Source organism: Lates calcarifer, linkage group LG9 (assembly GCF_001640805.2).
Source record: "Lates calcarifer isolate ASB-BC8 linkage group LG9, TLL_Latcal_v3, whole genome shotgun sequence".
In the NCBI taxonomy this organism is placed as follows: domain Eukaryota; kingdom Metazoa; phylum Chordata; class Actinopteri; family Centropomidae; genus Lates; species Lates calcarifer.
In genome coordinates, this window is record NC_066841.1 from 14,793,700 (window position 1) to 14,820,407 (window position 26,708).

General features: G+C 42.5%; 1 protein-coding gene across 2 annotated transcripts in view; it reads right to left on the reverse strand.

Annotated features, from left to right (window-relative positions):
* Positions 1 to 828: 828 nt before the first annotated feature.
* LOC108874110 (mucin-5AC) overlaps positions 829 to 26,708 on the reverse strand; it is a 32,115-nt gene continuing 6,235 nt past the window's right edge. The window contains exons 2-4 of one of the 2 annotated variants that reach the window (XM_018662516.2): positions 22,168 to 26,013; positions 19,919 to 19,990; positions 829 to 1,845 (exon numbers count right to left, since the gene is read on the reverse strand). In XM_018662516.2, the coding sequence (XP_018518032.1) occupies positions 1,656 to 1,845; positions 19,919 to 19,990; positions 22,168 to 25,142 (3,237 nt within the window). In that variant the 5' untranslated portion in view covers positions 25,143 to 26,013 and the 3' untranslated portion in view covers positions 829 to 1,655. Of the gene's footprint in view, positions 1,846 to 19,918; positions 19,994 to 22,167; positions 26,014 to 26,708 lie in introns of both variants that reach the window. The other variant, XM_018662515.2, reaches the window with a different exon arrangement.

A 26,708-nucleotide genomic window follows, 5' to 3' on the forward strand; every position in this document is an offset into this window, starting at 1 on the left:
AGCTCAGGCTGTTAAAACAGTAAAATCCTTTTTGTCTAACTAAAAACATCACTACATACATCGTTTAGTCGTTTGTGTGGTACTGTTACCAATGTAAAGGATCTGAATATTTCTTCCACCACTGAGAGTCACACAATAACATCAACAAACTAACCAACTGAGGCAACAGTATTATAGCAATCCCTGTGTTCTGCGAGGTAAAATTACTGTTTTTGTTCAAGTTAGATTACATTGCGGTAGCTGCAGTAGTGGTCTTGCTCAATACTGGTATGACTGAAAAGATTTCTGTCCCTATCAATCATTTACAACTAGAAAAAAGCAAGGACTAGGCCTAGGAGTTTTCCTTTAAGTTCAGTTTTGATGTACTTGTATTGTTCTTTTTACTCAACTTCTATTTTACATTAATATAAACATGATCAATTTGTAAGATACAATGGATTGTTAAAAATTAAACCAGTAGTTCCCAACCTTTTTGGCTTGTCAGTGTTTACTTCAGACCCCCTGTAAGATCTTAGATGTTTATAAGTAGTTCCACCAAAGAGACATTTCATATTTAAACTCTCTGTATATAAAGCTACAGCAGCAAATGGCTATGTGTTTGTTGTTACATAAGTATGTAACAATCTAATAATGAAATATACAGGCTTCATTTTCCTGCAGAACAAAAATGTTTAATCTTTTAAGAAGATTTTGCTGAATATACTTCTGTATTGCTACTTGAATATGTTTTTAAATGTAGGTGCAGATTACTGTGTTGGTATGTTTACAGGAGTAAAGAAGAAACTGAAACATGTTTAATCCAGAATGACAACACATACCCACCAGCTGTGGTAAAATACTTTTATAGAGCAGTAATCCATATCTGAAATATAGCATCCAAGCAGAATAGCTCTGATATGTACAGAACTCAACATACCCATTGTCCCATTTTATATTTGCTTTTTATGTAAATGTATCAGTTCATTTGTTTATGTGTGTGTTTGTGAGTGTGCTGTGTGTGCATGTGGACACGTGTAGAAGGTTTTCATCAGTTACAGTATATTAAAAGTTTTAAATACAGGTCATAATAATTCTTTTTAAATGTCTCTGGATATAAAAGCTGGTGTTCTGACCCATTAATGAAGTCCATTAATGAAGATGAATATTTCCTCTCTGTCTTTTCCCCTATAAACTCTATTCATTTCATCTTTTATAAATATGTTCTATCCTCTCTGCTGTATTGCCTGTTGTACTGTGCCCCTTGCCCCGTTCCACCCGCTATATATTCTCTTTATATCTCCTAATTGCTTCCTAACTGTGACTCATATTGTGGACTGAACTTTTGCTTTTATTTGACTTCAGCACTTTTACTTCCCTGCATTAGTATCAAACCTGCAAGTGCTGAAGAGGCATTTTAAGAGCAGTAACAACATGTGCGCCCCAGTCAAACCATTCTCATCAACTCCAACAGCAACAGCTAAAATGATAACCTTCGCACCTCTTTTCTCCTCCCACAGTTTCATGTTTGAATTTTAATTCTCCAGTTCATTCCACACTTGTTTTTTCAATCAAACCACCAAAGTTAAACATTTGTAGTTTTTGTTTTTTTGTTTTTTTAAAGAAGGGTAAGCAGTGCATTACAGTAACAAAATGTCTCTTGCTTCATCCTCTAGCACTCAGAGGAACCAGAAGCATTTCTTCCTGTTCTTCTTGGTGGTGGCAGGGGGTCGCACCGGTTGTGGGGAGTCTTGTTGGTGGGGTGTGGTGGCCTGGGGAGTGGAGGGCTGTGGCGAGCCCTCCGGAGGGTCGCCCACCTTCCATGTGCGTACCACCTGCCCTTCCTGCAGACGAAAGTCGTGCTCTACACTGGAGAGAAAGAGAAACAATGCAGTACAGTGTTACTTAAGTGTGTTTAAACCTTCTGTAATTGATTTTACCTGGTCCAATATTCACTCTCTTTTAGCTGTGATTTTGGTCTCCACCAGCTCCTGCGGGAAATATCTGGCTCTTTAGCTGCAAAATGCTGCACTGTTTTCACCAGCTATGTGCTAACTATGTCTGTCTGTTGTTTGCAGCTGAGTATGTAGTGTACAGTGGGTCTTTAGAGATTATTTGCTGAAAACAACTGCAACCCTATGAGGGGGCGTGAGAGTGAACGGACATGGAAACGTTGCAGGCCCAGCTGAACAATGAGCTGAAAATTGCTATAAAGGTCTATGAAGTTGAGGAGGCCTGCAGATTCAGGTGAGAATTCTCTGTAGGTTTTTGACTGCAAGGGTAATCTCTTTCTAAGACAATGTATTAGAGCCATTGTATTTGTCATAAAAACAAATAAATTAATTATAAAGGCAGGGGAAAAAATGAGAATTTCCAAGTTTAAAGTGGTAAATTTATGAAGAAATTATTAACTCGTAAAAACTCAAAATCATCACACCACAGACACCACAGTTTACCATGTATTATGTCTGCAGTGGATGGCCCAATCAAATTATACTTTGCAGTCACATTTACCAAAAAGGAAATATTCATGATTTGGTGATTTGAAGTGTGACGAGTTTGATCCAACCTTGCCGAAGCAATGTGGCTCTCTGATGAAAAAAAGATGACTGAAAACGACTTTAATATCAGAGATAGATCATGAAGAAACTGATTATAACCACTGAAACGCTGCAGAAATGTAGACAGAGGAACAGTGAAGACTCCCGCATGTGCCACTTCCTAGTAGACAATTATGACGCTGTTGACAAAGTGAATCAAGTGCAAAAATGCTGAGTATCACAGAAATATTGCAGCACCAGGAGGGATCCCAGGACTGCAGCTGACACACACACCAAAGGAAAAGTCAGCAAGGTGCATCGTCAGTCACATGACAGTATAGCTCAGGGGCTATACTGCCTGAAATGAGATGTGAACTCTGATGCACCTCTGCAGAAGCTATAGGTAAAGGTAAGCAATAATAAATGGATGCATCTGCAATAAAGGAATAAAGACAATATTTGCTTGCCGAATTACTTTTGTCAGCAGTTGCATGTTGGATAAGCTTTCCCCCCGTGAACTGATTCTTTTTCCCTCTTTTCCTTTTTTATTCATTTCACTTTGCTGCTATTCTTGCTTATTATGCAGTGGCCTAGTTAGCTGGTGTTTCTCATCACAGCACAGATGCTGGAAATAAAGAGGACTCCCTCAGTTGACGATATGAGGGGAGAAGTGCTGCAGAGGAAGCAAGGAGGACTGTGTTCAGCAGCAGCAGCAGCAGCAGCAGCAGCGGGGCCTGGAGTTTTCAGGCAAGAACAATGAGGACTCTCACATTCATATCCATCTGGCTTCATAACTCCCACTCCCTCAGTCACTCAACCACTTCACTCTGGATGCCCACTGGTATTCTAATACACAAAAACACAAAAATCCCCACAAATGAAACATCTAACTCCAGACAGGAGCACAGTGCAGGCAATGGGCGTGGACAGAGTAAACAGTAAAAAAGTGAGTGGGTACAAAGAGCAGTGGAGAGGATTTCTTCTCTCCACAATATTTACAGCAGGTAGGAAAAAAAGCCACTTCAGCTAAACCTCTTTGTGGCAGCTGGGACTACTTCACAGCTTGAAACAAACCTCAAAAGCTGCGTAAAATGAGGCGCTAGTCAGTGCGAAAATAAGTTGACGGAGTCTGTCTCTGCCGTTCTACCGCTGTGAAATGAACAGAGTAAATAAAGTGCTCCATTCCCCCTTTTTCACAGCCTCCCTATTTGTGCCACCATACAGCTCAGCTCCCTATAGAGCTCCCCAGTGACTCTCGCCTTGCGTCTGCTGTGTTCCCTCTTTGTGAAAATGAATAGCCCCGGTCCACAGCTCTGCGTGATCAAGGCACACTGGCGCTGTAGGGAGCTGTCCACCCTCAACCTTAATTATCTGCACACTGAGCCCACAAACTGTGGCAGGCAGGAAGCTGTGAACCTAACACAGTTCTTCCCGCTGCTTCTCTTCTGTCCTCTGCTCACATTTTTTTTTTTTTTTTTTTTTTTTTTTTTGCCTTTTTGGCTACAGGCTACACCCCACCTCAGGCCCTGCCTGTGGGCAAATTAGGTGGGTCTTACAGATGATACAGACCATATTTCAGGAATGGAGTGGAGTGTGATATAGGTTTCAAAATTGGAGGGTGGGATGATCGTGCCAGTGTGTTGTAACAAAAATCACTTGGCCTTACTTTGAAGTCCCCTTCAGTCAAAAATATGTTTTGCTTACTGTTATATCACCTAGATGTTTTACCTTCACTGTCCTGAATGATGTACAGTACTGTGCAGAAGTTTTAGACACTTTAGTCAGCATGAGACAACAAGCCCAAACATAGTCAGAAAGAACTACCTTCAGAGACAAGAAGAACAGGGAGTCCTGCAACAGATGTTATAGCCGGTCAGTCTGGGATTACATGAAGAGACACAAGACACTGAGACAGACTAATTTGCAAGTTCTCCTAGATGCCTGGAATAACCTACCTGCTAAGAACCTTGAGGAACTGTGGTACCTCAGGAGAATTGATGCTACTTCAGGGACATATATGGGAGCCATTACAAAGAATGTATAGGTAGGAGAAATTGTAGAAAAAAAAGAAGAAAAAAAAACAGCCAAGATAAGTCTATGAGACTATCTATATATAGTATATAAATGATGAACTCAGGTCAGCCCTTGTAGATTATCACTAGGTGTGGGATGTGCTGTATATCTATAAGGCTGTATCTGACAGTTGCATTGAACTTTGTCCTGAGAAAGACCAAGAGTGGCCAAAAACTCAGTTATACAATAAAAATCACTGAAGTTTAGTGTGCAAGTCATCTTCTCTCCAATATACAGCCTAGAGAAATGTGATATGAAAACTTGAAACCTCCAGTTCACATACACTGAGAATGAACTTGTTAGTGAAGCAGGAGACATCTTGCGTTGAGCAGTTAAACTTCTGAAATTAAATATATTTGCACAGATCTGGAATTTTTCAGAGAGAAGGAGTAAATGTAATTTTGAAAATTAAACAACCATATCAGGCACAAATTATCCTTCAAAGCAGAGTGTGTTACGTGCTTTAAAACATCTCTGAGGGAGATCTCTAATTGTGTGATCCCTCTAAGTCCCGGTGGTTGAAACAACTCTGACCTCAGAGTCTGGGTGGGAGGATCAAAGTGACTCCAAAGTCAACAACACATCAGCCAGGAAAAAAGTTAATATTTCCTGCTGTAAAACCAGTGTACCTGTCAGTACGCTATCCATTCCCACTGTGTGACCTTACTTTGCACACGTTATTCCATCCTTAGAGATTTGCTGTATAAATCTCCTCTTTTTTAATCATTCAGTTTGGGACACAACGACCCTACTCAAGAGCACTACCCCCGTGCATCTCTAGAGGGGACTGACTCAGCACATTTATAGTTACCACATCATTTGCCTGGAATTCAAGATTGTGTTCACCTGCCATTTAAAATAATTAACAGTGATATTTCAAATGTTATTAACAATATTACTAGCACTAGAGATCCTCATATTGCTGTCTTTAGTGCTGGAGCTTTAACTGCAGTGAGATGAAGTTTAGTATGGTGTTCTGGGGAGCAGGATACTCGCCTTCTGTTACACTTTCCATAAATGAGGATGTTAAATGCAGTCAGATTGGATACAGGCTGAAAAAATGTACATGCTGAAAACAATATATTAAAATAATAGAAGTACAGAGGTTAAGTAGGTCCGCATCTCTTTTTCATCCTTCCATATAAAACATTCATACAACAGCACCAGCAGGAGATCATCATTTCTTCTCCATCTCTCCTCCTGCTTTTGCAGAGTGGCGGAGGAGAGACTTTCAGTAGAAATATAGGAGTGCAAAGGCAATCAACTCGAAATATCTTTGCAATTTTCTCTCCCATAGGCTGAATAGCCTTAGAAAAAAAGAACATTTCATTTCTGCAGGAATTACACGAGCAGTCGGTCTCTGTTGAGAGCGGTGTTCGTCTGTGATGAGATACCACACCCAAAAATGCTTGTATATGCCAACACACAATACAAAAAACAAATGTGCATGTGTGTGCACATGTACAGAGACACTCCACCGTCTGCTGTAACCCCCCAACCCCTCAACATCCACACACACACACACACACACACACACACACACACACACACACACAACAACTTCCCTATTACCACTCAGGAGAACAGGCTGTACCCTGAGGTATTACACTCTCCTCGGACTATTATTCTGAGATGGTCCCACGACCGGCTGCTTTTCCATCACATAGTGTCCCAAACTGTGGTGTGGCTTTAAAGATCCTTATTTGATACCTGCATTAACATTCAGATTGGAGTGAGATGTAAACAGATGCATACGTGTCATACAGTCCATCTCTGTGTTGTTTCGATCTAACATTTGATTCTTGCACAAAATGGTTTTTCATCCAACCAGGTGTGATTTTGTTCAGCTCATAACTTTCAATAAACTCTACAGCAGTGAGACGCTGAAAGGTTTAGAAGTAAAAATAAGAAATCTTCTTCAAATACAGATTCACACACTCCCTCAGTCTTGTTTTGTAAGTATGTCACTATGTACTGTGTTATAAGTATAGCATTTTCACTATGTGCATGATCCAACCTCAATTCTATTGCTTATTTGTAGGGGTAGCCATACCCTTATGAAACAAGGAAGGAAAAGGAGAGGTGTGTGACAGATGGGGTTGTAGAGCACTGATCAATACTTGTGAAGTCATTCAAGGCAAGTCAGGTGAAGTCTAAGACAAGCAGAAACTCTGTGAGAATCACTTAGAAATATTGGACAGTAAGAGCAATTGACCGTCTGGAATTTGGCAAAGCAATAAAACCTGAATGAAAGAGAGAAAAGATTAAATTGGTGGTGAGTCAATTACATCACTAAAATGTGAGCATGAAGCCTCTAATAAAGAGTTAAGAGCACCACAAAATATGAGTTGGAGCCACATGACTAAGAATCATAAGCTGAGGTAAATGCTAATGCCAGCATGCTAGCACGCTTACAATGCCAGCGCTACCATACTGATGTAAGCATAATGTTCACCATTTACACTGCCTTAGTTTATCATGTTAGCATGCAAACATTTGCTCATTACCACTAATAATCATCAGTTTCGCAGGTATTAAGATTAAACAGAATAAAACTTTGACTTGATGATGGTGCTGCAGGAAAGGTCTAAGGGATCGCTAAAATTACTACAATTCATCCTCAGGGCGACATTAACAACTGAGGTTTCATAATAATCCATCCAACAGTTGAGACATTTCACTTTCAAACAAATATATACAACCTCAAACAAAACCTTGGCTCTAGATAATTAAGTGGTGATCATGAGAAATTGCCTTACATCTAAGGATGATGTGATAATTAAGGCACAATCTCAAGCTAGACACCCAGTCAGCCAGTCTACAATCAAGTTTTGTCATTGTCAGGTTCATTCCACTGACAACTGGCTGAGACATCTTGTTTTGTTTTGTCTGATGACTCAAATGGATTGTGACTGACAGGGGGTGGGTCCCAGTGTAGCCACAGGTCTATCAGAGGAAGTTTTATTGAGTTGAAATCAGTAATCCTGCATATCCAGTCGTTCATTCATCAAGCTCACAGAGGTCTGGGAGAAATCTCATCACAAAAACTGAAGATATACAGACGGCTTCACTAACAAGATAGTGGATTCAGGCTACGACCGATTGAAATTGATGTCTGAAACAAGACGAGAAAGTTAAGTGTTATTTCGGTTTGTATCGCTGGGAGGAGACTGTCTGACTGAGCAAGAAAAAACAGACACTGACACTGCAAACATGACTTATACCTCAGGGACTCATCATCATATGATTTATGCTATCCACGGTAGGGTTTGACTATGCAATGTAATTTATGCTAATCATAGGATGCTAAAAGCCTAAATGCACATCAGCAGCAGTCAGATCACATTGCGCCACAGCACCTCTTAACATACGACAGAACAATATATTGAATTGAAACGATGTGTGCTAGGATACAAATCTGGCCTTTTTCAAGGTCAGTACATTTGGCTTTATAACTAAGTGCTGAAGTTCTTGGCAGAAACTTCAGAATAAACAAAGGGAAATCTGTTGGGGATGATTTTAACCTTGTGTAGCTGTAATATTACTATCTCTCCCTCCTCTCCCTTGCATCTTTTTTCCATTGTGTGATAATGAATGCCTAATATTTACATTTTTATAGCAATTACTCACATAGGTTTTACTAATGTGACCTTATTAGCGACCTCTGGCACTTTCCACGGTGCTTTGTTTTCAAAAACCAACAGCACAGCCTTTCCCACTGAGAGAAAATGTCGACTCTCACCTTGTTTGTCTTTCTCTCCATGTGGATGAATAAATAACACAAAATGTTGTTTATTGAAGAGACCAGATGAAGAACCAGGAAGGTCTGAGATCAGAGAAAATCCTCCCCATCAAATAGCTTGGTAAATAAAGAGCAAGTGAGGTCAAGATTGATTACTGAGGAAGCATAAGCTAGGGATGAGGAAATAAAAGCAGATGTAGGCCAGGAGCTTACGGTCCCATCAGAGTTAGCCTGTACCAGCTTAAGACCTGACCCGCTATTGTGGTCTAACTCTCGGTGCTTTGTTTACTCTGTAGAGCTCATTGTACCATGGGACGATGCTGTACAAAGTGTATAAATGAGACAAGCTTACATACACTGAACCAGCAGCCAAAAGCAATGCTGCCAGTGCTGAGCATCCGGTATCTGCTCTGTGGGGGGAACAAAGCTGTTCACTGTGAATTCACACTCCATTACTGGTTTACTTTGGGAGTGCTCTGTGCTTGCATGCTGCTATCACCTAACTGCCTCTGTCAGTAGCTGCCTTCATTAAACTGATAAGTAAATGTAGCATGAAAGAGGTAGTGGTAGGTGAGTTGTAGACCATAAATGTATCATGCATGGCTGCTGAAGGACAAAGTAGACAAAATTAAGTCCGCATTACATTTTTTGCCACCTGGGGGCAGCAGAAACAACTTTTTATGGTTATATGGTGAACATGTTAGTAAACCGATACTATTTACTCAAGTAGCAGTTAAGTGTTTCTGGTCACCTGACCAACAGAAGTCCAGAAGTCACTCTGTTTTAGCTGTTTTTGGTCTCCACCAACTCCTAAGGAGAACATCTGTCTCTTTAACTGCTAAATGCTCAACTTTGTTCACCAGCTAGTTGCTACCTGTGTCTGTCAGTTATTTGGTGCCCGCTGAATCTTGAAACAGCTGCTGCTGAAAGTGAACCAAGACATTAAAGCTGCAGGCCGTAAACCAAAACAGTGAGCTTTAAAATGCGGCAAAACTCTGCAGACCCAAGGGAAACTGCAGAGTCAGGCAATAATTATCAGTGAGTGTTTGTCACCATGAGCAATACCTTTCACATACACACAGTTATTTGATCCACTTTTAATATAAAAATATTGATTTTAGCAGCTTCAAATATGTTGTTGCTTAAAGAAGGATTAAGCACAAAACAGTGAATTCAATCACAGATTTCAGAGAAGTTACTTCTTCAGCAGTCTTAAACTTCCATTAGTGTTAATGGTAAAAGTTTCATACAGTATGTCTGCAGTTAGCCTATGCAGCACTGTTTCTGAGCCTCTGAGCAGGAAAGTTTGAGCTATAGCCCGGTTAACCTTTCCATTTTATTGTGGGCCACGAACTGCTGAACATGCCATTTCAATTCAGTTGAACTGTAAGTCAACTGAAGTGGCAGAGTTTTAGTGTTAAAGTAGTTAAACACAACTCAGTGTGGATCTGTGTCGACACTAGCTGAGTGTTGATATTGAGGAAATTGGACCAAAATTAACTGTTCGGCCTCCTGGGGCTGTTGTGGGCCAAATTTAGTGCAACATATGTGATGAGGTGTGCTTACCCAGTCTGTGCTAAAATTCAAGCCAGGATTTTTCCTCAGCACCCACCCACAATGGATACTTATCCAGTGCTCAGCAATGGGCAGACACAAAAGTACTGTAGAGTTTTTCCTGTTACTGGGAAAGTTTTGTTAAATTTTGTTCACCTATTATCCTGATACAGGAACTGTACAGTAAGTCAGCTAAGGTGAATTAGAAGGCAAGAGGTGATGGCTGCTTGCATATAGTACTGTGTTTGTCCTCAGCACCACTGAGGTATTGAGTGATAGCTGCTGGAGCGGAAGGCTCTGATGCATGAGTGGCTATTGAGGAGATCTGAGAGAGAGAGAGAGAGACAGGGAGAGGGAGGTGTGACGGCAAGGTGGCAGTTTGCCATCTAAAAAAAAAAAAACAACTAGCGGTTAAGATCCATCTATCTTTATATCTGTCATACCCATTCATAAAGACACACTAACGTATTGAGTCCTGGTTTATAGTGTTCTTTGTGCGCGGGGCGTGTCTCGTTTCACCGCTCTAGCATTTGGAGGTGGGATGGATAAAGACAGTCTCCGGGGGGTAATGAAGATTAAAGGCTAAGGTGAGCTGCGGGGAGGATCGCTGTGCATAGATGCAGAAAATAGGGAGCTGATTAACACCAATGTTTGTCTCAATTGTTTGTTTTTTTATTTTTTTGGATGACTGAGGAGGTAAAAATACATAATAGGCACAGTATTACAATGTTTTTTGTTTTGTTTTGCTACCACTGCCAAGACTATACAGGTTTTGTGTCTCAAAGGTCATTTTCAGTGTAGCTATGTTTGTGTTGTATGAGAAGTTCACATATCATTGACTAGTTCTGTTGTATATAAAGTCATTGCTACTTTCTGATTAAAAAAAAAACTGATCATTTTGGAGGATTCCCTGCAGCCCAAAAGAGTGGCCAGTTGAGACACTGGTGGTGGTCTTCCTGGTGGTGCTAACTAAAAAGATAAAGGAAGTGTCATGGCGTCAGTACGCTTCCACAGAGGTGTCCCCACCGCGCACACCTGCAAAGCGTTTGAATGTCATTTATTGTTTGTAAAATAAACGAATGCAACGCTATTTCTTTGGAGAAAGACTGCCTGAAACTGTGTGCCATTATCCTCATTTGGACAATAATCATGTCCACGGTTAGCTTTTCATCCCAGCCTTTGTGATTGTTGGGAACAAATATAAACACTTGCCTGCAAATAAGGGAGGACGACACGTTGTGCAAACTAATTCATTTAAAGCATACTCATTCATGCTGGAGCAGACAAAGTGATTTTTTACAACCTGGCAACTCAGAAGCAATGCTTATAACTGATCGATATACTTTTATAAATTATTTATTCACCATTATTGAAGCAAATAATTACCGCTTACAGTATGTAAGAAAATATTTCTCACATTAGCAGTGCGCATTTAATATCTCATGTATTGATCATGTCTGATAATGACAGAAGCACAGTGCCAAAGCAGGGAGAAGATTGAGAGTGGGTGCTAGTGGAAGAGCTTTAGGGATCTAATTTAGCTGTGGGTGTGATTCTAACGTGATTAGTATTTATATGACACATCATCCACATTAGGCAGTGCTTCCCTGTTCCACATGCCACTCTTGATCTTCCTCTCTCCTCCCCGTTTCAAAGACATGGCACAATGGTGATGGGCACCATCTGGCACTCACTGTTGGCACGACTTTGCCTCTGTGATTATTGCCAAACAGCATGAACAAGGGTTCTCGCTCCCCCTCTTCTCTCGGCGTGTCTCTCGCTCCCTCTCCCTCTGTTTCACACCCAGCCCTATATCTGTCATTTCTTCACACAAACAAACTCCTGAGTGGATGGATACACATTTGCAAGGACATATAACAATTTTACGGTTTCACATCTCCAGTGAATGGTCTGAGATGAATGCGTTTTTTTAGATGTATGCACTGCTAACACGTCACACATCACTGTGCCTGATTTATTATTATTTTTTTGTATTTTCTAACTGTAGTGCTGTCAGCGGTGCAAGAGAAATACAGAGGACGTGAAACAAGTAATACTCTTCATATCTATTTTCTTGTTTTCTTGCTGTGAAAATCTCACGCTCCTGCTGGCTGAACGTTTCCTGTGTGTATTTTCATATGAATGAGTGTGATGCCTACAGAGTATTTACTCTCTCTCCCCTGTGAGATGCCTGTTGCTCCGCGGCTCAGCCCTGAAGTAAAGATGGATTACTGCAGAAGAACTGCCTGCCCTGCCCTTTACACATTTCACACACACCACTTCTCCATTATCAGCCTCATCCACGGGGGAAGTGCTGCTCATGTGCGCACGCGCGCACACACACACACACACACACACACACACACACACACACACACACACAGTCATGCACACACACAGGTCTGAAAGCTCTGACAGGGTTGTTAGCAAAAGGTCAGTCAAGAATCTGACAAATCTTTTTTTTTTTTTAGAGAAACAAAAACCTCTCATATCCAGTTAAACTGAAAGAACACAGGGTCTATTTTTCCTCTCTTGTTGTCTTTCTATCGGTTTCTATTTATCTCTGTCTCTCTCTGCTTCTCTCTGTCTCTGATTTTTGGTCAAAGATACAATGTTAGGAAGAAACATGTTTATGTTCTGATCAATTTCTTGGCAGGAATAGACAACCTAGCAGTTTAAAAGATCAGAAAAAATCAAATCTAGACTCTGCAGTGAGAAGATTATGCCCTGATGCTGATTCACTGCAGCGACTTAGCCTGAGGATTCAATAGGTGTATTATTCACTCATTGGTAAGTTGGCTCATGTTTGATTACTTGGGGTCTAACATTTGCACGGTTTATTTTCTTTCTTTCACACAAAAACACTCTGCATGCACAGTATTTTAGATTTTCATTACATCAGGACAAATGTTTTTATACTATTCACGGCTGGAATTTTTCAGCAGTAGCCATTCAATGTATTTCCATTTTTTAATTGCCTCTCTGTACTCTGGTACTTTTCATTGCATCAAAGCCAATATACATTTTGTTGTTGCTCTGTTTTTGGTCTCCACCAACCTCAGAGAGATATATCTGGCTGTTTACCTGCTAAATACTCCACTCTGTTCACTAGCTAATTGCTAACTGTCTCTGTGTGCTGCTTGGTGCTGAGCAGGAGTGTTTTATTGCTTTTGACTGAAAATGAAGCCATGAGAGCTGTGAGAATGAACCAAAACAGTAAAGTCGTGGACCAGAGAACCAAAACAGTGCACTGAAACTCCCTATAAAACTCTGTAAAGCTGAGGGGAGCTGAAGATGATGAAGGTGATAATTCTCAGGCAGGGTTGCAGGGTTCATCACTATAATATACATTCACATTGTCACATTGTCTTTTAATAAATTGTTAATATAAAAATATGAAATATAGGCACTTGAAGGTTAAGGAGAGATTGTGGTTACTGTTGATAAAAAGGCGGAAATTACTAGAAATGTCACATTCACACTATTATGTGCCCATGTACCACCCTGACCTCCACACCCTCAAAGTTTTGATGGGACACACCACTTCCTGCTCTGACGCTCATAATGGTCCAATATGAACTTAATTCTTTAGCATGTTGGGATGCATGATTTAAAAGTTGCTTTTAAAATTCACATTATGTCTTCCCTTACTCTTGCGCACACACACACACACACACACACACACACACACACACACAAAAACACAGGTTCCTGTCACTGCAATACACTCTGCTCTGTTTCTTCTCTCTGTCGCTTTTGCTTCGTTGCTTCTTCAAATACAGATGCACTTTCCCTCTCCTCCTTTTTCTCAGCCACTGTATTTTCCCGGGATTTCATTTTATATTCTATTCAGTCAGGTCTTTTCACTCCCTGTTATGATAATGGCAGAGAATTGTCAATGTTTAATGAATGGCTGGAGGCTGGATACAGGTTCAGAAATATCCTTGTAACCGTGAACATGAGAAGTTCATCTATAATTTGCTCACACATCATTGTGTTTCAGAGGAGCTCAGCCAAATGTGCACACAGCGAGGCACAGATTTATTTTGGACAAGTTTCTGCTCATTTCCATACTGTATGTATAGTGCAGATGTTGGTTTCCCTGAATAAACTGCACACAGAAACACCTCAGGTTCTGGTTCATTTGGCTGTGGAAGGGAAAGCAAAGCTGCAAGTAGCTGCCTGGGCAGTCTTTCCCACTCACCTCCTCTCTGACGCTCCTCTCACCCCTCTCTCCTGCTGCTCCTATACCCAATCCGGAGCTGCGAGTTTGCACCACTTCTCCTCATCCCCATTTAGGTGTGAAATGTATTTATATTCAAAGCGCAGAAAAATGGAGAAGTGGGGAGAGGGGGAGCGGAGGAAGTGACACAAGCAATCTACTGGAAAAGGCGCCTTTTTCTGATGTCTGTAAAATAGCATACTCCTCTAGATAAAACCAGGACAATGAGGAGCTGTCAGCAGCTATGGGCCAGTGTTGGGACCACGTGGAGAGTGTTTGAATTGGACTGCTATGCCTTTCTGGGCCACATGAGAAAGTGAGTCAAAGCTGGTGAAAGGAGACGTGAGTCCAAGCTGAGAAGTAGCACTCTGGAGACAGGGAAGTAGACAGAAGCACATTATAGAGGGCAGGAGTAGTGTGAATGAGGGCTCCATGCACCACGGCCCACAGCTCTTAACGCTGCCTTGAGTGACAGCAAAGACACTATACATTGTTCTTCCTAGATTCCCCACTTTAGAGTACAAGTGCTTCATATCCCCCTGACTCAGATGCACAAAAAACTGACATTCATTTCCCTACACGATGTTTAGATTTTTTTTTTGTGACCACTTAATTCTCTCTGAAACTCATCAGCCTACATTTAACTGCCTGTTTAATCATGCAAAACATGTAGCTCTGCTCCATCGCGGAGATCTATCGGACAAACGTGCCTGGCAGCCATCCCTCACCCACACCAGGCCAACAGAGAGGTCTCTTTTAACACTATTATTACTTTTTAAAATCTTTTAAAGCTGCTCTGATTAAGATTTTATGCGAATGAATATTTCACTGCACACTAGACTTAGGCATTTGTAGAGAGAGAGAGTAATTGGAAGAGGTTTGAGGGATACTAAAAAAAAAAAAAAGTTGGGGATATTGAAATGCATGAGGAGTCATCCCAGTTTCCTTCCTGGTGCCCAGTTTCCTAGAGTCTCTTATGCTCCACCACCTCACTCTTTGGTCTATTGCAAATCGAAGGACAGCGTGCGAGTATCCAGTCCTGTCATGCAATGTTGTGTCAGTGGAGATGTGCGTCAGGAAGCGCTGATTCATGATGGGTGTGTGGTGAGAATGGCGAGTGATGAGTTGTTACTGTAGGCGCTGTCACAAAATGTTCTGTCTCAAGCCCTCCCAATGGATCAGTCTATTCGTTCTACGAGTCTTGGGAGATTCAGTAGAGGAATCCTCCACTCTACCGCCACCATCACTGCCAGTGCGCCTGGCATGCATACAGTGATGTGAAGAAGCATTCATTGACAAACAGGATGCTTAAAGAGTCAGCCCAGACTGTGCATGAGAGGAATAGAGAGACAATTATACAAGTGTGAAATGATGCCACAGTACAGATATTAAACGAGCATGAGTGACGTCCCCATAGACAGCAGCTATCAGGAAAGACAGAAAGAGCAAGAATGCTTCCTCAGCAGCTCTTTTCTCAATTATCTGCTGTTCAGCGAAGGCGATGACGGATTGTGTTTGGGAAGAAGAAAAAAAAAACTCTTTGTGGACTCATAGTTTAGCTGAAATCGTATAGTCCAGAGAGTCATTAATCCATCTCAGAGTAGCAGCCCATCGAACTCCTCCAGCGAAATGCGTGATCGAGCAATAGACAGAGCAGCAGCAGAGATAAAGCAGCAGAGTGCAGATCTGATTAGGCTGCCGTCTCTGCACACTCCACGGGGATTAAGCACAACAGTTCCTTGTTAGACCTCCCTACTTTGTTTCATAAAGCACATTTGCCATTAGCGAAAAGAATAATGTGGGAGAAAATCACAACCCCGCTCACTAATTAACACTCCTGCACGGCCACACAATCGCATTCACGTATTAATATGCAGTTAATGTGCTACTGGTGCTGGATAAATAACATCACATACATCATGCATTATTCTTGCTGTAATACGAGACCCTTAAAAAGCAGAACAAATGAAGTGCTTATTTATGAGTCTTGGTTGGGTACAAAATGTTCAAAATGTTACATTCTGTAGCCACAAGTATCTACATTTGCATGCTTAAAGTGTCATTAGCATTTTTATATAAGCTTTGCCCTAAAAGATGTCCTGAGCAACCAGAGAACAAAGCTGTGTGTGCAAACACACAAAGACACACATGTATCATAATAGCTTTGTGCTTAACATATTAATGTTGTTTTTGTTAGACTTATTTCTCTAAAGAAATGTTCTCTATTTCCTGCTGTTTACCTTTACCTCCCTAAAAATAAACACTTTTGATTTCTCCCTTAATTTTGCTCCCTTAGCTTAAAAAAAAAAAAAAAAAAAACTCACACATGTTCAGCATGTTTTTAAATGCCAGTTCTTTACAATTAATGGAAATATCCTCAGTGTATCATGCATATTTTTATGTGACAATACAAGAGGTTAGAGTAAATCCTCTGAGCAGCGTTAATTCTTCGGGGCAGCCTGAGCACTACACCACATCCCTATTCGGAAAGTGACGAGACGAGGGGCTAGCTGGTTAGCATGCCAACCTCAGTACAAGAAACGTGATAGAACCAGAAGCAAAACATTGCTGTTGCTGTTCCAGTGCTGGAGACAGCTCTTGGCATGTAAAGGAATGAGGTTTGATGCTGAACTCGTAACATTAAACACCAGTTAATGCTAACATTGACCATATAGCAAAATTTACAAATAGCTCCTTTAAAACTTGTAATACAACTTTAACATCAAATGATAAAGTCAATATGAAACTTGTTAACAAACAGTTGCCTATGTACATACCAAGCAGATATGGAGCAATATTAGTTGCATTTCTGGCCACCCCAATATTGTAAATTTAATATTCACTCTCCTTTCAGCTCTTTTCTGCCTCTGGGCTTTCTTGGCTCTAGCCACTAAATGCTTCACCGGGTTCACCAGTTACTTGCTAACCTTGTCTGTCTACTGTTGGATGCTAGGCAGGCAGCGTGCGGTGGGTTTTTAGAGCTGTTCGCTGAAAACAAGGGGTGCAACACAAAGCTACTATCGTATTTGCTTAAATCACAAAATATACAGTATATCATAGTTCATATCTGTATCCAGAGTTTTACTGAACACAATCATGGCTGATACTGAAAGTTTTTAGTAATTGCCTTGTGTGCTTCATATTATGCATAGGAAAATAGTATAATATATTAATCAAGAATCTATATTAATCAGATAATAAAAATGATTTGTATTTGAACACACACAAAAATAAGTCTAAAATGAATCTACATAAAAGCTCTGTAACTGTTAATGTAGAAATAGAGCAGGAGGTTTTAACAATGGTAAATGATAAGGCAGAACTGCATACTGATTAATTTTCACTTAAAACGTCTGTATAAGGAAGGAAACCCAGACGAAATATACAAACACAAAATTCTTATCTGTTATCTGTTTATATGTATTAATATTCATATACATCTCTATTGAAAACAGCTGTCTGCTGTAGCCGATAACAACTCTATGAGAACGGTGAGACTGAACCAGAACAGTAAGGTTGTGGACCAGAAAACCAAAGCAGGGAGCTGAAATATAACAGTGTAGATCTTAGGCGAAGTGGGTGATATTTCTCTGTGAGCTCATCCCTACAAGCGATCCCTTGCATTATACCTAGTCATTTGATCTGTTGTTAATATAAAAAATATTGATTAAAGCAGCTTTAAAATAAAGTTCTGTAGCATTAGATTCACCTGGGTCAAATTTATTAGTAGCTTATTGGGCGAGGACAAATGTTCTTGTGGGCAAATCTGAAATTATTTTCATTTTTTCCCAAATAAATTCCTCTCTAAGCTTTTCAAGTAGATTGATAGTATGTGGTGTGCTGAGCTGTGCTTTTCTTTGAGGGCTAAGACTTCTTCAAGAAGCTTTTTAATTGATGGAATCTGTCCTGTCAGATTTTATGGCTTTTCCATCACTCACTCCTTTTCAGGCTTCACATTATCTTTTTTTTTTCCTCCTTCCAACACCTTTCTCTCTGTCCCTGCCAAATTCTCTTTTTAGACTCAGCTCAACTTGAGCCTCAAAGAAAAGAAAATCTCCTCCCCTTTCAAAGCGGGAAAATCCTCTTGTCACACATGAAAGAAGTCTGTCGACTTGACGGGTGATTGAGTGATAAGTCCTCATCTGACCATAAAACAGTGGCTTGGGGATTTTCAACTGCGCAGTGTAGAATACGGGGTGTAATATTTCAGGCCAGCCACCTACTGTAGGAGAAGGACACATGATGATACAGTACAACATACTCAAATGATAACTTATCTTCTGTCACATTTCCTCCCTCAGTGCAGCCTTCATCTGTATTTCTTATTCTCTGTCTTCAAGATGAGGAACTAGCAGCGTCTCATACTGACATTCCTGAGCAGTAACCCTCGCTGTAATATTCTAATCTTTCAAGATGAAGCTGTATTTAGTTTCTGAATGAATCATTTTCTTTATGGGCCTCTGCTCTCTCTCTCTCTCTCTTGTTCCACTTCAAAATCTCAGATCTTTTCTCTCAGATCTTTCTGCTTTCCCCTCTCGTATTCTCAGCTGTCTTTCTTCTTGTCCTCCCCCACTGTCTGTCTTCTTCTCCTGTTCCTTGATTGGGGAGGTTTGCGTACACAGTATAAATAAATTACTGCGAATAACCAGGTTATAGGATAATAGTTTGATTGAATCATTTATGTGGTTTACAGTAACTCAGCTTCAGCAGTAATATCATTTGTTTGTTAATCAGGATAACATTGAGGACGTGTTGTACCTACAGGAAACACCTTATTAGCACTGCAAAAAATAATAAATAATAAACAAGTGAGTAGGTGAGTGTGCAGAATCAAATCAGTGGAAGTAATCAGTCTAAGGAGTATACGGTACATGCCACATCCCACAGCTCCAGACTACAATTAAAAAGACTGATGATGAATCTTGGCCTGGTAATTGGGTTATGCTTTCTCAGATTTATGACATAATGTGACTAACATAACCCCTGTAAGGTGTTTACATGAAAGTTTTAATAATCAGAGTACTGCCTTAATCCTGCCATAATCAAATTATATTTATGCACGTAAGCACCCTGAATGAAATCTCTCCCCTCTCTCCACTGTTTTCTTTCTCATCTCCCTCTACAAGATTTGCCTCTTCCACTAATATCCCTATTTTTTTCTTTTGCAATTTTGACATTTACAACTAAGAGACAGGGATTTCAATTTCATAGCAATCCGCACTTTTCTTTTTGTTTTTTTCCCCACCCTCCTGTAAAGTGTGAAATCCTGTTTGTTAATTGATTGATTTCAATTCAAATCTTAGAGCGGAATGATTATGCAGTAACTCTGTGTGGTGTGTGTTTGTGTATCTGACACCGTGTCATCTGTGCATGTGTGTGTGTAAAAGAGAGATAAGGAGAGTAGAGAAGAGAGGAGGAGGGAGGGAAAAAAAGTGAGCACACACATGGGTGCACGACTTAAAGTCTGTGTTGTTGCTCACCTCATTAAATTTGAGAGAGACAGAGCATGAGAGTGTGAGTGTGCGATAAGTCTCAATAAATCTCTCGTAACTGTGTGCAGTGATCAAACCTGCAGCGGTGTTTGTGCAATGAGTGGCCATACTCAAAGCGCTGCATCCGGCTGTGCTGTCACACAGAGCAGAATGACAATCCTACCAAGCCATGAAGCTGAACTCCCCGAAACTGATGTGATCCAAAATGACAGGGTGATGCACACAACTGTGCGCTGAGACACGCACTGCGCCCTCACTGCTCTCATGTAAAACAAAGCAGTAAATATGCAGGAATTGACACATGCATCCATCCACATACCTGTAGATGATGCAGGCGCAGTCCCTGCAGGTCCCACAGTTCTCAATGTCCTGTCCGGTCCTGTAGGAATGTCTTCTGTTGAAAAGCACAGAAATGACATATCAGGGGTAAAAGAGTGATGTTATGTGTGTGTGTGTTTGTGTGAGCCCACAAAGACATATTCAGGTTATCTTCTCCCTTGCTGAGCCAAATTTCTGGCACACACATTCCTGCAAATATACCAATCTCCTCTCTGAAATCACCCCTGATCATTTTTTAATGAACGATACCCCTTCCAACAGGCACAGGCTGTTACGTAAACCATGAGTCACTATATCACTCCAGGCATAAAATAATGCTTATGAGGTAAAAGTCAAGTCTGCATGCATTAGACTTAGCCCAGTCACTGATTTCTTATACTGGAACACGCAAGATATGTCACTTTGTGAGATGGAAGATCGTGCAGTCACATGTTCAAATGTCTGCAAAGCATAGTTTTGGCATTAGTGTTAACAGTGTGATTTGGATTACACTTCTCAGATATCAGTCAAGCCTTTCCATGGATTCATAGACACACATCTATCCATGTCTGTCGCTTCCTATCCAAGAGTTTTCTTGTCCCCACATCATGTACTATTTTGGTGTGATAAGGAGGGAGGAATTACTAAGCAGCTTACAATGTAGGAAGCAGATTAATTAAAGACTTGATGAGAATGGTAAAGGGTTTACACTAAGAGGCGTGGAGCATCTGAATCCACCAACATGATGACAGGCAAGCGCTGATTTCTATCTGTCCCCCACCCCACCCCCCACCAGTCTGCCGCATGCAAACATACATGAGGAAAGAGCAGCTGCAAAATAGGTGCTACCAATCACCCAAAAAGTCTCCCTTTGTTCTGATGTGAAATAAATTTTTAGTATATCGAAAGTTGATACTTCCATGACTGACATGAGACTTCGTAAAAAATAATTACAGACGCCTCCCTGCCTTCTGTCTTGCTTTAAATCTGGTGCTCCCTTTTTTCTTTCTTTTGCTCAGCCTGCTGTTTTAGCCACACCTGTCTCTTTTTCCCTTCTCTTTTCTTACCAAATTTACATTGTGTTCTGTCCACACTTCTTTGTTGCCAAAGTCTTTACAACGCTTACAATTCTGGGATTGGCTATAAATAGTGAAGCTGCATCACAGCGAAGCTTAGGCAACAACAACCATCTATCTGTAATATTCACAGCACATGATGCAGGGAGGTTATTACTGCCGGGTTGTGGATATTCCCTTTTTGGTGAAGAATAATCTGCCTTCAACAACCCACTTGCTTACTCCACTCCAGGACAGAGGAGACAGTATTTTAGTGCAAAGCTATGGTCACATTACCATGTCTGCCCCCAATTTGTTTTCGTGCGGAGAGAATCTGAATCTTACTCGAGAAATTAACTGTCTGGGAATAAAACAGCAGGCACTTAGGCTACATGCTGACATTTACTTTCCAGGTCTCTGAAATACCAGGCACTCATAATTTACGTACTCCCTGTGTTTGTTCTGCCCCCCTTCCCTGCTATCTATCTATCTAAGCATTTAAATTCAGTAAAAAGAAGAAGACTGAATGTTAAAGTTGGCCACAGGTTACCAGATGGTTTTTCACACTACACTCGGCCCTGGGCTGAGTGAGCCCCCGTTAGCCCTGGGTTTACAGCTCCATTAGCCCGAGGCTCCCAGTCATTTCACATTTACAACTTCAAAATGTGGGATAGCTCCTCTTTTGGCTCAGGGCTTTCACACTACATTTAAACTCAGGCGAACCCCTCTCAAATCCTCTTGATTTAACCCAGGGCTATGCAACATTTCACACAAATGTTAACACTACCTTTGAACACCACCTTGGACATGTGGTGCAAAGAACAATACTGTGATTTGGGGTCATCCGCACTACAATGTGGAATACAGCTGAATACCTGGGATACATTTCTAAACTTGAATGTTAAATGTGGTTCAAGTTGGTAGTCAAACCAAAGTCAACACATGTGAAGCCTCATACTAAACCACACTCCAGAGCAAGGTTATTCTTGACTTTTCAAGGTTAGCACCACGACATATTGTGCTCTGATTTATTATTATCTCAGAATCATAGGACAGGCAACAGCCTGGCAAAAGGTCTGATCAAGCTCAAAACATTGTTGATGAAAATAGATCTGTGGTTTGGAGACAGTGTGGAGGCATTACCCTTTCATTCTTATAATGTTAAGTGTCCTACTGAAGTGAAATACTGCCTCACCCATCTCTTTCGGCTTCCTTCTTCTCAAGGTCTTGAATAACATCCAGCAGGACCTTAATGGTGTTCTGGCTGGTCTCCAGGACCCCCTCCAAGCTGTGGAGCTGATTCTGCAGGCTACGAATATCATGCAGGGGTCCGTTGGGACTCAGGAGCTTTTCTGTCACTCTGGATGGGTCCAATTTACACCTGGCCCCAGACACCAACCCTCCCAGAATTTCCTGGACCTGTCTTAGTGTGTCAGCCTGGGTGGCAGTAAGGGGCCCAGCTGTGGGCGGCTCCCCGGAAGCAGAGCAGCCCCTGGCTCCAGAGCAACCCTGCTGGTTGGGGGGGAGAGGGTGTTGGCTGTTGGGAGTGTTGGGTCTGGCATTGGCTCCTGAGCAGAGCATTTTGTGTAGTGCCCCAAGCTGAGCCTGGGCTGAGCTGAGACAGCTGGGCTTAAAACAGGCCTTGGCAGGAGAGGATGAGGAGGACTGCTTCTCTCCCTTCATCACAGCAACTGGCGGGGTTTGAGCTCTGTGCTTCAGAGAGCTGGCTCTCTCACAGAGCTTGGGTGAGTCTGTACATTTTATATCTTCCTTTTTCTCCTTCTCCCTGTCTTTATCTTTCTCGCTGGCCTTGCTGTCTGCCCTGAGCATGGGTGTTCGGATTGCAGGACCTGGCGGATCAGTTCCCTTTTTGCGAGGCGTGTAGGGCGGAGGCGGTGGGGGAGGAGGTGGAAGTCGAATGCCCCTCTTATCCTGAGCATTGTAGGGGGCCTGAGAGGGGGGGGTATATGGCGGCGCAGCACGAAACGTGGAAGAATACAGAGGAACAGTTTTAGTTGGCGTCGCGCACAGTTGCGTGTTTGGAAGAGTGGATGCGTATGTTTTCACAAGTGGAGGTGGAGATGTGCAAGATTTTAGGTTTGGGACTTGGGGGGAGTAGGGAGTTATACCTGTGCTAGCAGCAGAGGTATTTTGCAGAGCTTGGCACGGGATGTTGCAATGAGATACTGTTTGTATGAGAGTCGCATAAGACGGTGAAGTAGAATTGGGGTGAGGGGCATGGGGACCAGCTGGGTGTGTGGTAGTGTAATATGATATGGAGGTGCAAGACAGGGCGGTTTGAGTTACAAATGTACATGGTGCTAGGTTTGCAGGAGGTGTAGCACTTGATGCATTGTGTTGTGGTTGATGTGTTACGTTTGGGGCAGCAGTTGGATGTCTGTTGGGGTCAAAGGGAGTTACAGTGGGGGTTATAGTTGGGGTAGGGGTAGAACAGGTTAAAGGAGCAGATGTTACAATGTTTGAGATGGGAGAGGTGCAGTTTTGAGTGGAGCATGGTGGTGCAGCTGAGGGAGGACTGGAGCAGACAGCGGCTGTGCTGGGGGTTGTTGGTGGCGACACAACGGTATAATAGGGGATAGGGTGTTGGACAATAGTAGGTGCAGAAGTGGAGCAAGGGATGGACAGTGCTGTGGGCGGAGGTGGAGTGGTGCAAGCTGGCTTGGTTGGAGAGGTGCAAGCTGGCTTAGAGCTGTGTTCAGGGGTCTGTGTTGGTGCACTTGTAGGAGGGGGAGAGGTAGAGTAAGGCACAGTAGTTGTTTGGGTGGTGGGAGGGTCTTGAGTCGCAGCTGGGGATACAGGACTCTCAGACTGAGTTTGCACTGGGCTGGGTGATACTGTCAGAGGTGAGGAAGCACAGGGGCTGCAAATTTGTGTTTGGGTAGTGCAAGGTTGATTATTCGGGGCCAAGTGACTGGGAGAGTCTGTTTGTATTTGAGTGGTGCACTGTTCAGCATTCGGATGTAGGGCTGGACAAGAGTTGGCGATTTGAATTTGGGTTGTGCATTGTTTGTCACTCGAAGGTGGAGACGGATGTTGGCTCTCAGTTTGACTTTGGGCGGTGCAGTACTTTGAGTTTTGAGGTGGGGAAGGGCTCTCGGTTTGAACTTGAGTGGTGCAGAGTTTGGTATTTGTGGGGGGCGGGGATGGACTGGGGCTTTCAGTCTGAGTGGGTGTTGTGCAATAGTGCACTTCCTTCCCAGGATCGCTTGTTGTCCTGTTCAGCCGCTTTCTCCTCCTGACCACCGAGGGTGTGCTGCTTCCCTGCCGCTTGGGGCCATCACGGCAGGATACAGAGGAACAGTGACATGGCTCAGTGCTGTGAAGGACTGAAGGGGGGCAGCTGTGCCTTGAGTTTTTTACCACACTAACAGCTGATTTAATATCTGTCCTGGAGGCTTTAGACCTCCTTTCCACCACAGTTCGATCCCCAGGCCCAGGAGGAGCATTCTGGTCCTTGGACCCAGGCAGCGGCACATGGTTGTGCGTAAGATATTCATCTTGAGAGTCATGTTCGTCATCTCCATCCACGCCAACTGAGTCTCCGAGGCTGTGGCTACGTGTATGGGTGGAAGAGAGGGACTGGGGCTTTTTCAGGCATGGGGAGGTCTGGATGGCTGTGCTGGTGCTTGTACTGGTCCTGCGTGTCATTGGCAAGGTTAGGGAGTTAGTCTGTGGTGGAGCCCAGCATCGACGGGTAGGACCCGGCGTCAGCGGATGAGGAGGGGCCCTGGCTAAGAAAGCAGCCACCACTTCTATTGTACTCGCCATGTCCCCACGCACGGCCCCCACCACAGAGGTTTGGCCGGGCAGACCGTCAGCCCGTGGTCCATCCCTGTCAGTCCATGGCTTGGGGGACCTGCTGCTGTGTTTACGAAGAGGATGTGGGCTGTCACAATCTGTGGCAGGCCTCTGATGGCTATTGTTTTCTCCCGTCCCGCTGTTGCCGCTGCTGCTGCTGCCATCCTCCAGGTCTTTAAAGCGGACCTGGTGGGTACGGTTTCGGCGCCGCTTGAGGCGGCTCTCAATATCCGGCGAGTCTCGATTGAGCAGCACAGAGCGTACAGTCATTGTCCCGGGCAGCTTGTCCGCCAAGGTGCTCTTGCCGTTGGATTGGCCTGTGAGCAAGTGGTTGGGCTCTTTGCTCACCATTTCTCTTGTCTCTCTCGCTCCCCCAACATCCACAGGCTCTGCAGGCAGTTTGATGTGGTGAAAGCCTAGTTGTATTAGAGTGTCAACAAGGAAAGTGATCTCTCCTTCTCTATATATTTACCATAACCGTTAGAGATCTGTACAATTGAGTGACTGAGTTCCAGTGTCATCACAGAGCAAACTGGGAATACAACTGTCTCTATAGGACTGTGTGCAGCTGCTCAGGTTAACTCAGATCAATACACAAAGGACTTCCTTATCAACTAAGATTGTCCTCAAGAAAGCATAGATGACCATGTTCACAGTTCAACGTGTAGTAATATCAAGCACATCAAGTAAAAACTGAGTATAGATCACTGTGATAAATGCTAACCCAAAGAATCTTATGGGTCTTTACCATTACACTCATACAAAAATAAATATATGCAGCATCAAATATTATTTAAAATGAGCATGTGAGAAGAGTCCATACAGTTCCATGTCTTCCAAAGTTGTGCACTTTAGCTCCTTAGTCCCATTTCTCTTCAGCTTCCCAGGGAAAAGAACTCTTGATGAGGCCGGAGAAGTAACCGGCAAATAAACACGGACGAAGGGAATGCAACCTGTCCATCCTCTCTGTGTCCATTACATTAGCTTGTCTACTTGGCATCCCCTCCTGGTCTACCTGCTTTGTCCCCTGGGCCCTCAGGAGATTGGATGGCCAAAGCATGGGACGGGCCTGCGTGCTTCCCCATAATGACCTATCCCTTCTAACTTTCTTTAGTCCTTCCTCCCTTCCTTTTGATTTGATCACTCTTCTCCCTCTGTTTCTTCCTTTCACAGCTCTCCTCTCAGTGACTCACTCTCTCATGGTTGAAGATGCCGTGAGCTCCTGAAGACAGCAGAGAGACAAAGAGAAAGAAGAGGAGTAAGAGACTGTAATTGTTTCCTATATTATTGCATTTCCATTGAAAACACAATGTGCTTGTTCCTCGGGATAATGAAGGAGATATAAGATAGGCAGCTACTTTAAAAATGCATGAGAACGGGGTCAACCCTGAGTGGAGAGAGAAGACATCACTTCAGAAAAAGTAATGAAAGGATGGAGGTTCCGAAAGAAAAGCACAGTATAGGAAAAACACTAGGTATATCATCAGCAATAGAGAAATATCCATCCAAAAACAAGAGAAAAGAGATTGTAATTAAGGCCCATTCACACCGGCTGAAGGGAATACTTATGGTTTATGCCTATTTGATATTATTCTCTCTGCGATTCCCTTTCTTTTGTATGTATGCATGTAGGTATTAACACTATTATTAAAAGTAGATGTACTGCAGTAGCAGCAGCAGCAGTACTGGTGGTACACAGTATGATTCCTGCTCATGGGCACTCAGTGTGACTTATTTTATTCCTCATATGCGCGTGTCTTACAGATTTTTCTTTTCCTCCATGTTTAACAGTCTGTGGCCCTGTTATCAGTCCTTGATGATCTGCCATGGTGACATCCTCTCTGATTCATCTGGTCACTGTGTGACAGTCTGTCCGCCATGCTGTAGTTAGTAGTATGTTCTCGTCACTGCGATTCT